General features: G+C 46.9%; 6 protein-coding genes across 6 annotated transcripts; 1 reads left to right on the plus strand and 5 right to left on the minus strand.

Annotated features, from left to right (window-relative positions):
• Window positions 1-1,690: 1,690 nt before the first annotated feature.
• On the minus strand, window positions 1,691-2,380 carry tpcF (glutathione S-transferase tpcF; the record flags this gene model as incomplete). The annotated part of the gene is made up of 1 exon (XM_058521827.1): window positions 1,691-2,380. The coding sequence occupies one exon, from the start codon at window positions 2,378-2,380 to the stop codon at window positions 1,691-1,693; it is 690 nt and encodes a 229-aa protein (XP_058365304.1).
• Window positions 2,381-4,205: 1,825 nt separating this feature from the next.
• N7446_013086 (Zn(II)2Cys6 transcription factor domain-containing protein) lies at window positions 4,206-5,496 on the minus strand (the record flags this gene model as incomplete). The annotated part of the gene is made up of 2 exons (XM_058521828.1): window positions 4,206-5,348; window positions 5,398-5,496. Coding segments are annotated over 2 exons (1,242 nt in total), but the record flags the coding sequence as incomplete, so codon positions are not given.
• A 718-nt stretch (window positions 5,497-6,214) lies between these two features.
• N7446_013087 (uncharacterized protein) lies at window positions 6,215-7,175 on the minus strand (the record flags this gene model as incomplete). Its single annotated transcript, XM_058521829.1, has 4 exons — window positions 6,215-6,334; window positions 6,403-6,681; window positions 6,727-6,884; window positions 6,971-7,175. Coding segments are annotated over 4 exons (762 nt in total), but the record flags the coding sequence as incomplete, so codon positions are not given.
• A 626-nt stretch (window positions 7,176-7,801) lies between these two features.
• Window positions 7,802-8,965, plus strand: N7446_013088 (uncharacterized protein; the record flags this gene model as incomplete). Its single annotated transcript, XM_058521830.1, has 1 exon — window positions 7,802-8,965. One exon carries the CDS (start codon window positions 7,802-7,804, stop codon window positions 8,963-8,965), a length of 1,164 nt encoding a protein of 387 aa, XP_058365307.1.
• Window positions 8,966-10,484: 1,519 nt separating this feature from the next.
• On the minus strand, window positions 10,485-11,033 carry N7446_013089 (extracellular guanyl-specific ribonuclease RntA). The gene is made up of 2 exons (XM_058521831.1): window positions 10,955-11,033; window positions 10,485-10,906 (listed from the first exon to the last, which is right to left on the minus strand). The coding sequence occupies exons 1-2, from the start codon at window positions 10,967-10,969 to the stop codon at window positions 10,532-10,534; spliced, it is 390 nt and encodes a 129-aa protein (XP_058365308.1). The 5' UTR covers window positions 10,970-11,033; the 3' UTR covers window positions 10,485-10,531.
• Window positions 11,034-12,200: 1,167 nt separating this feature from the next.
• Window positions 12,201-14,236, minus strand: N7446_013090 (amino acid permease; the record flags this gene model as incomplete). The annotated part of the gene is made up of 8 exons (XM_058521832.1): window positions 12,201-12,607; window positions 12,662-13,033; window positions 13,087-13,181; window positions 13,239-13,418; window positions 13,472-13,629; window positions 13,692-13,818; window positions 13,867-13,978; window positions 14,050-14,236. 8 exons carry the CDS (start codon window positions 14,234-14,236, stop codon window positions 12,201-12,203), a joined length of 1,638 nt encoding a protein of 545 aa, XP_058365309.1.
• Window positions 14,237-15,630: the final 1,394 nt, after the last annotated feature.

Consider the following 15,630-nt stretch of genomic DNA (forward strand, 5'->3'; position numbering starts at 1 on the left):
CGTTCTGTCCGCCTAGTGAAACGTATGTCCGCATAGTAATTCTCAAGAATAACCTGGAATTAGAAATGATGTATGTACGCGATGATCATATCCATTACTCCTAAGGTCATCTACAGGAAATCAATGTTTTAAATTTTTCAGAACGTTTGCTCTCCTTGTCTTCCTGGGGTAGATGCTCAGCACATACCCTTGCATACCCTTCTTCTCATCTCAAACAAATTGCATATCCTTCCTTTCAAACCAATCGAAGAAGCTTGTTCGAACCCAATAGCCCATTTTGCTGTCTGTTCTCATGTCATTCGATAATTCATGCTTCAATGTATTTTCTTCAATGCTGCGCCAGATGCGGGATTCAGCACCCCGGGTGATCCCAGTCACCCTCATCAAAGATCTCACCGATTTCCTTTGCTCGGTCCAGACACCATTTGAATGCTGCCGGAGATGGAAAAAATTGAAAATTACATCCCTGTTGAGCAAGAGCGTGACAGAGCTCATCCGATCGGTAAAGTACTTTTTCAGGCCGAGCCATCATAGAGTCGCGATCTTGCTCTGCTTCGTTCCTAGATAAACTTATGTTTCGATCAGCCCAAAGCACAAGCATGAAATCCTTGCAATAACGAAAATGCGTTTGTAAAAGGGTGATAATAGCATCATATACACCCCATGATACGTCGAGTTCTGTCGAGGTCTTGCGGCAGCTGATAGTTGGATAAAGGTGTGGAAGATTGCAGTAGATTATCGCAGAACTTGTGCCAAATTGCCTCTCAGCGGATGCAATGTCCACACATTTAAAATACCTGAAGATCCTCGAGTCAGATCCGAGGGAACACTTCGATCGAGCTTCTGCAGGTCTTAGGAAACTCACTTCATTCGTAATCGATTTAAAGTCCAGAAGACACCGCCATTTTCGGACTAGGATGTAAAGCACACGTAATTTGACTGCTGATAAGTCGGTTTCTGGTGTTGAGCATTCTCTCTATTGTCGTTGAATGGGTCTGTTAGAGCAGCCCAGGACGTTTTGCTGTTGGAGTCCTTATGTAGGCATTCCACATTCAGCTGGATGAACCCAGAATTGTATGGGTATAGACATATTTTGCTATGTGGCCATTGTCGGAAACCTGGCATGGTATAGGAGTGAGAAGGAAACTTGAGCAAGAAGCGGCGACGGAAGCCGTAGTTAGCCTGGACTAAAATTACTGTGCCTTTCTTAATTAGGTGAGGCGTGCGCCGGAGGTGTCATTTTAACACTACATTGAATAAAACTCTCCCTCTCAAGTATAATAGCACCCTCTCCGTAACCTCCATCTATCAATTTCATCTGCTCGTAAAATTCTTGCGGCACGTCCAGATTAAGGGAGAATGGAGTACTCGTATGTTCTCCATAGTGACGAGACTGAAATTTTAATCAAGCAAGGATGTCGGTACTTATACTTGCTGGCAGCTACAGGGCAGCCTGTTGCCAACCCCACTCCAAAGTATCAGTTGATCGCCGAACGTCGCACATCGCTGACGTCTTTGTTTGTGATGTTTCTAGCGCAAATATCAACACTAGGCGAGGCAAACTGAGAAGAAATAGAATGTATAGATAGTTCGTACTAGTTCGTATATCATAGCCTCTCACTAAAAACACATGCTGAATACACGGTCCCCCACGAACTATCATCCATCACTAGTGCTCCATCTTAGCCATCTAAACCGTATCGAGAACAACCTTAATAGGCTCTCTAGCAATCAAACGCTCAAGCCACTCTTTGGCATGAGGGAACTCATCCGCCTTGAATCCATCCTCAGCAAGGTGACTGTTAAGAATACGCTGCCAAGCAACGAACGCCACATCAGCGTAAGACAGCTTATTTCCAACTAGCCACGGCCCATCACCGAGACTCGCCTGGTGAGCTTCCTTCTGCTTGGCAAGCCATTTGTCCAGCACGCCAGTGACACGCTTGGCCTCATTGACATAGCGCTCCACAGCAGTGGGGACCTTCTCGGCGTGGTAGACTTTGAACCAGATAGCCTGGCCGTAGTACGGGCCTTGGCCGGAGATCTGGAGATGGAGGAATGATCGTGCAAGCTCAGCTTCAGCGCTGCGGGGCGTGAAGCTCAGCTTGCGGGGCTCTTGGGCGTCATAGCGGTCAATTAGATATTCGATAATGGCGCCACTCTCCCAGATGGTCAGGTCGGTGTTTGGGTCGTAGACTGAGGGCACACGTCCGTTAGGGTTGACGGCTTCGTATTCGGCGCCCTTGACCTCAGACATCTCGACTGGGACAGTTTCCCAGGGGAGTTCGAGGAGGGTGAGGATGAGGGCGACTTTCAGAGGGTTGGGGTGTGGGGCGGGAGGCCCTCCGTAGAGCTTGATGGGCTTAAGAGTGGAGGCCATTGTTAGGGCTTGTTGAGGTGTTTTGAAGTGTTGGTGTGGTATGTTGACCATGCTATGTAAACTTGGTCTTGCTTTATACTTGCTGTATACTTCATATGTCTCCACTTCGGCTCTTCCTTTAGGTCCCGTTGTGTCCCACTTAGCATTATTAATCCGACTGATTACACATGTCGCATCATATTTCCAAGGCTGGGCTTATTCATCTAGGGCGGCTCGGGCTTTTCTGGGGCCGAGCCTGCCAAGTGAGATCAAATACAGATTACCCCCAATGACACTCACGCTTTGTTTTTCCGTCCATACACGAAACTACTCTAAACATAGATTAGTGTTGATGTCACATGACCTGGGTGGTCATGTGACTCCCAATGGTCCTGAGTATAACGTCAGTCCTTGGAAGTTCGAAGCTTCTCTTCTGCTTGTCCGTTTTTCCAACCAATAAATTGCCATTATTGCTTGCTTCTTTTTTGCCTGTCAGGAATTAGACGTAAACAATCATTTTCTAAGAACAGACCCTTTCTAAACTCCAGAACGACCGCTCTACGTATAATATTGTATTTTACATGAAACTCCTATACACTGCTACCTCACTGCCCTTTTATATCCTGACATCCATCCTTCTCAGCACCACTACCTGAGAACTGCTAAATATGGCACCGAGACTACCCCTGTCAAAGCTACGCCTTATTAGTTTTATGATACAAAGCCAACCACGGATGGAGTGAACAGACGATCAAACATATCCGCAGGAACATGCGACTGTTCGGAGACGTCCAACCCCTGCCCCCTCCCTCCTCCAACTCGTATCAGTCGGAGACGAAGCATAATACAACTCATCCTAGAAGCGCTCTGTGACCATCTGCTAAAAAAGCCATGTCTGTACTTCAAGATGACTATCTTTCTGTTGGATGAATTCCAGATGCTAGCAACAGCCTCTATCATTAGGAAGACCCTCCTATCCAAAAGCTGGTTAAAAAAGACCGCCCGACAGAATGCTAAAGAGCACAATGCCGATTTATCTTCACAACCTCTCCGAATCTGGGTCGCCCCACCTCGTTTTCTTCCACAATGCCGAAAAAGTTGATCAATGAAGTCCTGGAACACATATGCGTCCGTTGAGCTGCGAAAGACGCGAGAGAGCATCGTACTGTATAGGAAATCCGTCGGACTCCAATCCGCTTATCCGGAGCCGAAGTCTGTCCTGGTCATAGATAATGTATCGTTTCGCTACTCCGAGTGGGATTGCGCAGATGTGTGCCGATGCGGGGGCCAAATTGGTTTATTTACCGCCCTTCTCGTCGGAGTTGAACCCGGTCGAGGAGTGTGTTGCTGGGCTGAAGGGTTGCAAAGAGTATGTGTAACGAGACCAAGACGTAAAAAAGTTAAAGAAGGGACGATCCAGATGCATGTGGATGGCCGCACCGTGCCTGTATCACTCGCCGCCTTTGCCGACTTTGTGTTGCGTCAATGTACATCACTTTTGTCTTAGTACATACCCGTTCAAAAGTATCTTCCCACTCCAATTTCTCGGGTCCCCTCTCAAAATATATATTCACTTACACTGCATATAACAGCACCATTTTATGGCCTATGATAATGAGGTTAAATTCATCAATAAGCTTCATAATAGCACTATGAAAATTTCGCTTAATATTTGTATAATTTCGTTAGTTGACATCTAGACGAGCGTACGCAAGGCTAATGAACAGGCTAACGATATACGAGCTTAGCGAAGTTCAGCATTTTTATTGTAGTCATTGTCTAGGAAGCCTCAATTAATAATACGAAATAAATTTTGAACTTCACTTTGTCTAATTAATTCAGATATTCAGATGTGTATTTCTCCTATAATTTCCGTCGCTGCCCAATGAGCAAGGTGTCTCCACTGTGGTTCCAATACTGGCCATGTCGATTTCAGAATAGCCGTAGCCCATCCCTCGAAGCACCATATGTGCCTTAGACGGTGCAAGACGACACAATAAAAACAGAGGATGACTAGTGCCATCGGCTCCCGTCCCTGCAAACTTTCTAAGAATCGCCGAGGACACCTTATTGCCCAGCGACATGCAGCATTGGTAAGGACGTGGTCTCGGTAAACTGCACTTAGGGCATCTTCCAATATGTTAATTGTTTCTTGGTATACAGCAGTACCGTGACCGGGATTCTGGGTGCCATAAGCGGTGTTCGCACTATAAAGTTGATTCACGGCCAATCGGACTTCATCCGGCAGTGGGATTGAACATTCCAGTTCGACCAAGGCCGAGTCAAAAATAGGACTGAAATTGCTCTCCTGGATTGAAGGTCCAGAGATTTTCAGAACATGTTGCACGCCCTCTGATAACATGAGCACCTGGAATAAATTATCCACAGATGAAGATGGATTCATGGCGTTTTCTAGGCGCAGGAAGCCAAAGTAAAATATAGCAAGGATACTCGAAAATGCAAATATTCCTTTGGCATTAGCTCGGCTGATGTCGCCGAGGAGCTTCCGGAATACCAGCAATGCTTGATTCTGATAGACCAGAGCTTTCTTCACATATTCTGCCTTTTTGGTCTCGCTTTTGGCATTTGCTAGGTGAATAGCAGAGACAGCTAATAAACCATGCATGAGAAATGGATGAGACAATGCCTCTTCCGGAACAAGGAATTGCCAGACTGGTTTGGTGGCTTCGTTTCGAGAAAGCGCCAAGTGGGTCTTGCTTGACCACTGAAGCATGAGCTCGAGGTCGCTGAGATCAAGGGCCGAAGACGAAGGCTGGCAAATATTGTCATTGTTGCACAATGCTTGGGAAGTTTTCATAATACAAGATGCCGAGAATAGATACTCGGCTTCTTGGCCCAAGTTGGGGGGAGACGTAGGAGATCCTACGGAGGATTTCTCACTCAGCCACATGTACGGGGCAGATGAGCCATAATTGCAACTAGTAGATCGTTTCCTACAATTTGTGCATAAGGGTCGTTCTTCGTCGCACTAATGAGATTAGCAATCGGTCGTTGAGTGGAAAGGCGTGAGGTAGTACCTTGACTCGTCTTGTCTTGCATTCTGCACAGCCATGGCGGGATTTCCGATGAGATCGCCGCAGCATCAGCGCAGTCTTGGTACAGCGATAGAGAAAGGTCGCTGACGAGGTGTCCTTAACGCAGCCTAGGGGCTTTCTTCCTAGTAATCTTGGATGTAACGAGTTATTGGACTGTCACATTATAGGATCGGAACTTTCTCTCGACTTCGAAGGAAAATAATACGAACTTTGTTAATAATCTAAGTTCCCGGAGCGCTGAAGAGATTCCGAGGTTCAAGTGGGTCTGCAAATCTGGAACTCGAATTGTTTACTAAAATAGGAAAGGAATACGATGATGCCAGGGATCGTCCTAAAACCTAGTCAGGCAAATACAAGACCAACCAATGGCCGACACGTCGATTCTACCATATGTATTTTAATAAGGTAGAAAGCCGGGTTTTTCGAGCAGATAATTGTAGAGAGCGTCTAGGATTGGTGTTCTTATATTTCGTCTCTGATGTGATTTAGAAAAACATAATTTCCGATCGTTTCCATCGTGACCTGACCAAGCGCTGCAACAAGATCGAAATCATTGAGAATATAGTAATCCATGGGACGGTGGTGCTCCTCTAATATGTATGTTTTACTTCATTTTAGAATTATGACTTCAATAACCTGTTAATACACAAAAACCGCGAACAATGGCCGGAAGAGATAGACTAATCGGGAACCCTCCGTCACTAGGTATGTAGCATGGTCCGCGAGAAGGGAAGTTAACCTTAAGAGCCGATTCATACAAAAATCAGTTGCAGCTAAAGCTGTTGGTCTGACGTTTACCTATCCGGGAGACAACGTGGTTAAAGGCCGTATTTTGGACAGCATCAACCAATCCATAAGAAAGGTGACCGGCCGGCAGGCGACAGGAGCATGCGTTGTCGTAAGAGCAAACCCCATCACCCTGTATCAATGCCATGGTCAGTCTAAACGCCTCAATGTATTTAGTGGAATAGCTCTCTAGAGACTCACCTCAAGACAATAATCCAATACTTTGCCACTTTGATCCATTCCAGTTGAGAGCTGAGGCACTGTACTGTTGTTCTGAATGGCGGACAACGCAAACATACCAACCGAATGTGCATGGTCTCTCTGAGCAGTACCATTCACGTTCGACAGCTTATTGGGAATGCGGTAAGGGTTCCCAACAAGAATCACCGACTTAACGAAGCATAATGCAGGAACGTCAAGTTGATCAAGTGCTTTGAGCATCAGAGTTGCGCCTTGAGAGTAGCCAAAAAGGGCGTAGTTCTAACCAGGGCAGTCACGAAGACCTTGATTTATGACATCCAGTACAAATTTCTCACCACTGGTAGTATTCTGCTCAGCACCTGCTGGATATTCGACAGGCTGGCTGACACCACCTGTTGTGTTGGCAAGGATGTCCTTGATCATCGGGTAGAACATGGTTGAGACCCCCTGTGGCTCAGCCGTACCACGAGCGTCAATCAATTCTATTCGCATCTCAATGATCAGCACCATGGCCTCCTTTAGATAAATATGGGATCGACCCAAATTAAAGATCCAGGAAGGGCCTTACTGTAGCTCGCGCATCTTCGAGCCTCTTCCGGGGCAGTGATATTTGCATGAGGCAGCGAAAGGAACTCAGCATGTCCACAACGGCACTCGAATATCCGCACAAGCGTATCATATGTAGTTTTGTGAGAAAAAGCCGGCGAGTTGGCAAAAGCCGGGGCCAAAGTGGCAGTTAACACCAGGATGGAGAGTGAGACAACCTGAAGCATGCTCGTTGGTAGGATGGTAGAAAGGTACAGAACGAATTGAGTCTCGGAAGCGCATGCTGTACAGTACATATAACATCTCAAAAATGCCCTAAAGATAGGAGTAACGACTGCAGATATAGCACCTAGGTAGGTAGTGGAGACGATTGCCGATCATCACCTTCGTATTCCTTCCTACATGAAGGGAAAAGCTCGAAACTGTACTAGACTTGGTCCACTTGGAATTCGAACCATTGATTCATTCTACGTTATTACAAGGCTGCCTAAAATCATTTCGAGTAAAATATGGCAGAGACATCTGACGATGCTCGTATTCTCTACCAAATTCGGTTTAGTATCCGAACCCCATCTAGACCTTGTCCAAATGGAAATCGAACGACCATCATATCCTCAACTATCACAAGCTTTCCTTGGAATAAAGATAAGTGGAGATAATATTGGAGGTATATGAAGATCACGTTTCACTTGATCTCTACTCTTACACTCTACTCTCGCCTCCGTTGAACGTCCATCACAATCAAGTGCGCGTTTCTGACCAATCCATCCTTGAATCGACCATCATGTTACTTCTCACCTCAGCCCATCTCTGCCATGCGCGATTACCCCAATGCTGCAGGGCATACAGCAGGATGCAGCGCAGTGCAATCTTCTCTATTGGCTCTATGTCGTCTACGGCGATGGAGCATACCCGTCCTTCCCTATCTCATCCTTTACGCGGGCAACAGGTAGTCCCAACACACAGTTCGTATGTCTATTCTACGGCGACACACCTGCCAGAGGCCCGCCCGAATACGAATACCCCGGTTACACGTTACACGCCTCCCCGAACAGGCTTGGTCGCGTCTTTGCCTCGCTCTTGGATGCCATATGCCGAATTGGCTCGGCTGGATAACCCCTCCGGCACCTACTACCTGTTCTTCCCGACTCTCTTTTCCACACTTCTCGCTGCCCCTATGGCCACCGGTGTAGCTCCGATACAGGTGCTTGGAACGGCAGGACTATTTTTTACAGGTGCATTAATTATGCGGGGTGCGGGGTGCGCCATCAATGATCTGTGGGACAGAAATCTAGACCCTCATGTTGAACGGACCAAGTTCCGTCCCATTGCTAGAGGAGCAATCTCGCCGCAAAATGCAGTACTCTTCGCCGGTACTCAATTGCTGGCCGGACTAGGTGTACTTCTTCAATTCCCTAACCAGTGCCTTTGGTATGGGATTCCGAGCCTCCCGATTGTGGTTGCGTATCCGTTAGCCAAACGAGTCACTAACTATCCCCAATGTGTCTTGGGCCTAGCCATTTTATGGGGTGCGATTATGGGATTCCCTGCATTAGGGGTAGATATATTGGGCAACCATGATGCCCTTTTGGCGGCAGGGACACTGTATTCCAGTTGTGTAGCGTGGTCTGTTCTGTACGACATGATTTATGCGCATATGGATATCAAGGACGATGTGGCTGCAGGGATAAAGTCGATCGCTCTTCGACACGAACATAACACAAAGGCGGTCCTGACTGGTCTGGCTCTGACCCAGGTGTCCCTCCTCGGGACCGCCGGGATTGCCGCAGGCTGTGGGCCCATTTTTTTTGTCGGTAGCTGCGGTAGTGCCATTCTATCTCTGGGGCTCATGATTTGGAAGGTTCAGCTGAAAAATGTGAAGAGTTGCTGGTGGTGGTTCAGGAATGGATGCCTCCTGACGAGTGGAGGTATTACCTTTGGTCTCCTCGGCGAGTATGCCTCACAATACCTGGGTTTGTACCATAGCACCGGACCAGAATCCTTTGAGCAGTCGTAAAGTATTTGGTCGAGATCGGCTTGCGGGATTGGGCTCATCGTCGAGCAGGATAGCTGGGGAGGGACATACTCTGACTCCTACTTCCATTGTCAGATCCCTTGGGGCTGGAAGATGTAGTCAACGTGATATGGACTGTTGCTCATATTTGTACTGGATCGAATCTTTGGTGACCTGCGTCAGCTTACATGCGCGGTACCAACTGTCAGTAGACACCATAAGCGAATAGAACAGTAGACGCGAGCAGAATCCATAGGGTAGCATAAACGAGAACCATGGGTTACTTCTTAGAGCTTATGTCTCTGCCTCAGCCATTGCGGCACGCCCCTCTGATACGCCAATTGCCGGTTCTTTCCCCAGAATCATCCAAGACATGAAAGACAATGGTGTCAAACGGTTGATTGTTATTTCAACGCCTTCGTACTGGGTCAAGGAGAGAGATGTCAGTACATGGACATAACTGTACGGTCTTATGCCGAAGTTGTTCGCGCCCCAAGGAAACGCGGAGATGGTAACTATTGCAGAGGCAGTTACCAGTCATGCAACAAACCTTGATTAGACTATTATTCAAGCTCCGTGTCTGAGAGATGGACCGGCTGATGCCTCTGTTTTGGCAGGGGATGTAGGTCCGAATCACAAGGGGGTTCTAAATTTATCGCGGAGAAGCTTGGCTCGATGGGTTTTGGAAATTCGAAGTAAGGGTGGATTAGAAGGTGCCCTTTTCGGGCAACTACTCTAGATATTTGCCGGTTTTAATTGATCTAAGATGTTTTCGATCTGCTTTTACGCCATTATGAATGTGGCTATCGGCTCAAACCGAGTTTTCCACATACATAGTGAGAAGCGGTTGGTCTTGACAATACTATTTAGGGTATCAAGCAACGATATGGGAAATCTTCGGCAATATAGTTCAAAAGTTTCGATGTTATTGTTTTGCTTTCATGCAATACAAATCCAGGTAGTCAAGGTAACAATGTGATCACGCGACCCCGCACCTGTCACATCACATCCCTGTACACGACCTCGTATAAATAGGGCAGTCCGGCTGCGCACTCACTTCCCCTTCTTCATATCCCATGTGAGTAATCCATTCCCTCTATACGCAACTCTTTTACAATATTGATATCTGACTTCTTACTGAATGACAATTTATCAACCTCCAACCAAAACTTTGCAACACGCGACACGCGCCGTTCTACCTCACGCAAAATCAATGCGCATTTTATGAAACCTTCAACCAACACTTCATGCATCATAATGGAAACTCTGTGTAGTGCAATTACATCGCCCCTGTTCAGTCCTCACATATTACCTAGCCCTCTCATGGGTATCAAACCCCGACGACGACAAGCTCCCACGTCAACGCAGATGTGCGGGTGTCGATTGTTGTTTGCCTCTAGATACCCAAAGCAACGGATACCTTTACAGCATGTTGACATCTTGCCCTATATGTCAAGATGATAAGTCGGTCTCCTACAATACTCAGCATCATGCTCCAATCACAATCCTGACACGTCCTGAATATTATTTAAAGCAAGAAGTCAAACTCAATTCAAATTCACCTACAATCTAAGTACACTCAACAAAGTTGTTTCCACTAGCTCCAGTATGCGTAATAACACCAGCAAGCTGGTTGTTCGTGTTAAAGATAACACGGTCCGCACCAGGTGAGCCACCAGAGTAAACGCTGCCACTGCTAAGAATTGGGAACTCGTAGTATGTTCCCGACACAGGGAAGACAAAGCCCTCATAGTCGTGGTATACGTGCGGGTATGAGGATGCAGTGCTGCCTTCGGAGTACAGGTCATATCCAGCATTTCGGGCGGCGGCCACGGCGCTGCTGCTGTAGCAGTGGGAACCACAGGTTGAGGCGCAGGCACGGGCCTCAACGTCCAGGGGCGCCGCGAGGGTGCTGGAGATGAAGACGGCCGCAAGGGCGAAGAGCTAGGATAGTGTTAGTAGGTTATATTGCTGAGAAACGGGGCATCGTACCTTGGTGTACTGCATCTTGGGATTGGATATAGGTGGGGATTGAAAGAGGGATTCTTCAAACTGATCGGCTGGCTCTTAGATATCTCTTGCCTGCTGGATTTCAATGTTGCTGGGGATATAGCTTGTTTATATAGACCTTGCCGGCGGAGCTGGAGACTTCTCCGATACTTCAATTAATACAATACCGAAGCGAAGCATCTCCTTCATGCAGCGTTACATTCCCTGGATCGAAACATAAACCATCCCATTGGTGAAGAGGTCATGCATACACAATTTATTCCCGGGTTAATTCAAGTCTTTCCGAGTTAGGAATCTCCGCCGATCTGCAAAACCGGAGTATAATAACGGGGCGAAGGAACAAGAGACTTCCGATTGGTCTAATTAACACAATGTGAAGAATTGGACGATGATAGGGTTTCTGGAAATGCTCGCGCGCCATTCGAAAAGTGATCGACACGTTTCCGGGCGCTATTCAGTTAGTTAGACCCTTAGTAGACTCATGCAGCTCAGATTAGCGCAGGGGGTTCCCTCCTCTTTATCGGGCCAATGGGGTCACTTGCTGCAGGCCACGATGTTGATCTAACGGCCAGTTCTTCAGCGCCTGCTGTGGGGTTCAGCACCGGGCTATCGGCATCTGCTAGAAATCGGGTTTCGAATGATGAAAGTGCGATTCTAGAGCTTCGCGTCCGAGAATATACTCCACAGAATACAGATCCTTCGAGCTAGGCCGGTCATATTATGTTTTTTTCGTAATTTGCATAAAGTGCTTTCCCCTCATTTCGTTCCGCCCGCCGACGGTTTCCGTGCTGATCTCGCGAAGTATATCATTTGGATCGACTCGGGAGTGCCCGATGGATACCAATTGGACTGTATGGCTCATGAGCACCACCTACTCTATTTCGCTTTTGCCTTGGCGGGCTGTTCTGTCTATAGTCCTTATCACATAGACTCTGTATCATTGAGAATAGGATTTAAATAACATAATGCCATCGGAGTATAGACGGTCGGGTACAACAGGGGTCATAAATGTGTATACAGTGCCATAAAATATTGAGCAGTTTCCTCACGAAAGCCTCGAAGCGAGTATACTGTTTCATGGATTGTTTTTGTCCTACTTTAGCCTCTCTTTTTTTACCTCTTTTAAGGGGACCTTCGAGTGCCTCGGGTCAATCATAAATTGTATAAAGGTTAGGGTGTGAAAGGGCTTCTGGCCTGTGACTGATTCACGGCAAGGGATAAGCTCAGCTTACCCAATAACTATAGAATAAATGCGAGCCCACCAGCTCTTCGTTTTCTTGAGAGTCTCAATCTCCTCGGACTCAACAAGCTCTCTCCTTCCCGTCCAAATATCCATATCCTCCAGTCGCACCAGTTTCGTCTTGTTCCAAAACTTGTAAGTGATGACGAATAACACAAACACCGGTAGCAAGATATAGTTGATCACAAAATCGGTCGAGCTGAAGGGGTTCAGGAAACACGTGTATCCTTGGAAAAAAATCAGAAAGACATTTGCTGCCAACGAAATGTAGGTTCCCCAAGGGTAGAAAATCGCTTGGTATGGGAGTCTTGATGGGTCTTGACCTTGCACAACAAGAGCTTGGCGGAAGCGAATATGTGCAATCCCAATCACTGACCAGACGATGAAAGTAGCCACTATACTTGGTTAGACTTACTCATTAGTCTTTCGGTTTGTAAATCTCAGCTTACCTCCTGAAAGTGTAATCAAGGCTGAGTAAACCTTGCCAGCACTAGATGATTGTCCCAAGAATACAATGCAAGCAAAGACATTGGTAAATATCAAGCCAGCCCAAGGAACTCCCAGCTTATTCGTACGACCAATAAACCTCGGTGCTTTTCCATTGCGGGACATGAACAGGAGTGTTCGCGATGCCACATATAGAGAGCTGTTGCCAGCTGAAATGACACTGATCACGATGAGGGCATTGATGAGGTGGGCAGCCGGTAAAATGCCGGCATCTTGCAATGAAATCGTCAACGGAGAACTGGCTGTCTTGGACGTAGATCCCAAAAGCCGGTGGTCATTCCATGGGATGAGGATTCCAATAAAGAATATAGTTCCTAACCAGAGATCAGCAGGTATCACCTTTGTCTCGTTGTCCACATATACTTACCGACGTAGAAAATCAAGATGCGCCAAAACACCTGCTTGATTGCCTTCGGGACTGCTTTTGCAGGATTTGCAGACTCTCCAGCAGTGATGCCAACCCTATATTATCGTTAGCTTCAAACGCATGCTCCGCTATTGTAACACTCGAGAACCCACATCTCAGTCCCAGCATATAGTGTTCCAGCAACCACAAACGTTTTCGCCACGCCATTGATCGAATCCGCAAATGCCCCGGGATCATGCCAGTATGTAAAACCAATAGTGCGAGGCCCAATTCCGCCTGTGCTGATGCAAATTGCGAGAATGAAGAAAACGATTAACGCCAAAACCTTGATGCTGCAACCGATTAGCCCAATCTGTCGGTTTCAGCCAATCATTCGGCAACTTACAGAGACAGCCAGAACTCCATTTCGCCGTATGCCAGAATCCCAAGATTGGACAGCGTAAGGAACATCACCCAGAAGATGAGAATCCAAGCCCATTGCGGCACAGCATCCGTCCAATATCCAATAACTAGCGAGATGGCGTTATATTCGTTTGCAAGGACCTTCAGAGCAACCAGATGAGCATGCGATCAAGCCCATAGCCCATTTAACAACAGATCCATACCGTAACCCACAAATACCAGTATGCCCAACCAAGCGCAAATGCAAGCGAGTCGTCAATAAACCGTTCTGCGTATTCAGTGAACGAACCGGTAACAGGAATCAAGGTCGCCATCTCTCCCAGTGATTGCCTATACTCATCAGCATCCTTCCAAAACCAACGCATGTGCCCTAATTACATGACGAAGAAGACGATGATGCCCACAAGGGAAAAGCTGATAAGAGCCCCTGCGGGCCCACCCTCGTGCAGCGCATTGCCCGAACTGACCAGTAACCCGGGTCCGATGATGCCTGTGAAAAAATCAGCCAACGCCCCCAAGAAAGAAAAGAAAATTGTGGTCGCATGTGGGCGGGTATCGTACCTCCGATCGCGATCATTTGCAAGTGTCTCGACTTCAGCTGGCGCTTCAATGGCGCTGCTAGGGGGTCGTTTGCTATCTCTTCATCTGTGCGGTGCTTATTTTCTCCTGTCCCTGACCCTATACTTTTTGTGGTGTCATCTTTGAGGGGTCCTCTGTATGTGACTGCGGTATCGCCTTTGTCTGTCATTTGCGGGTATAATTTGTCCTATAATCATAGGATAATAATCAAATCGGTGTAGCAGCTCGGCTGAACAAGGAAAAAGAAGAGAATTTGCTCTCCATGAGTGGTTGTCACTGGAATTTCCCCCGCGGGGCTTGGAAGTGAGGATTTTCGGCCTGTCATTTGCTGCCGATGTCGTGATAAGCTGCGGGCGCATCGTTACCAGGTGGGCCCTATGGCGTTACGCTTGGAGACGATCATTTGGAGCAGGGTGGATGATTTGATGGGACGGTATTTTCCGAGTACAGGATTGATGTAGGAGAGGAATATTGGCTGAATATTTGTGCGTGTGTGTTTGGCTGCAGGTGACCTTCACGCGACCGGGTTGGTATAGACGCGTGACAAAAATTGGTACAAATTGAGCATCATACAGTTGCTCAAAAGAGAGGCGACTACAGTCCATAGTAGATACTTCCAAGGACATCCATGTCAGCTGTGCCTGTCTCCTGTCTACATGTACATGTGTGTACCTGGATCGGTGCACGGACTACGCCACGTGGGGCTAAAAATAAAGTTATCAACTACATGAATGAAGCGACTCATGCATTATTGGAGAAACCACTTTTAATGAGAACAGGAACAATATGGAAACATACTGGAAGGAACAGACAGGGTGGATAAACGGGCTCAGACAGGTGTAGTTGGTCTTCAGAGTGAGTCAGTAGCTCTCTTGTATCTTCATAGCCCCCCGCAATCTTCAAGAGGATCAACAACTTGTCAAGGACACTAGAGAAATGAGGAATAAAATTGCATTTTCGAACCGAGTATCAGTACATGGGGAATGGGAACAGGAAATAGGAATGGGGAATAGGAACAAGGCAGACATAGGTTGTGAAAAGAAAACCGCTCAGAGTGTAGTAAATCAAAGTCCTCAGAGCAGCAAAGGCTTTTAGGTCTCTAGAAGTATCATCAGCACGGTATTCTCGGGGATTGAACAGACGGAAAATGGGAAAGGTGAAATGAGGAATTGGAATGAAGCAAACGAGGGTTGTGACATAATATGCTCAGACAATGTGGGTAGTAGTAGAGAAGATCATCAGAATTATCAGCTCTGTTCTCTTTGGTCATCATAGCTCCACAGCCCACGAATGAATCACAAGATCCGAGGGGGAAAAATGCAGAAAACAGAGAGGCAAAAAAGAGAGGAAAAAGGAAAGACAAGAGGCAGCAGCACAGGAGAGAGAAGTAGAAAGGAAAACAAGAGGCAACAGCACAGAGAGTGAACAGAGGAGTCAAGACAAGAGTCAGCAACACAGGAGAAGTAGAAAGGAAAGACAAGAGATAAGATCAAACAGGAAAGGGAAAGATAGGAAATGAGGCAGAAGACAGATGATTTCAGACAAAGGTGTGGAGGAGAGAGA

Source organism: Penicillium canescens, assembly GCF_028828765.1.
Source record: "Penicillium canescens strain IBT 15451 chromosome Unknown utg000011l_segment0_segment0, whole genome shotgun sequence".
In the NCBI taxonomy this organism is placed as follows: domain Eukaryota; kingdom Fungi; phylum Ascomycota; class Eurotiomycetes; order Eurotiales; family Aspergillaceae; genus Penicillium; species Penicillium canescens.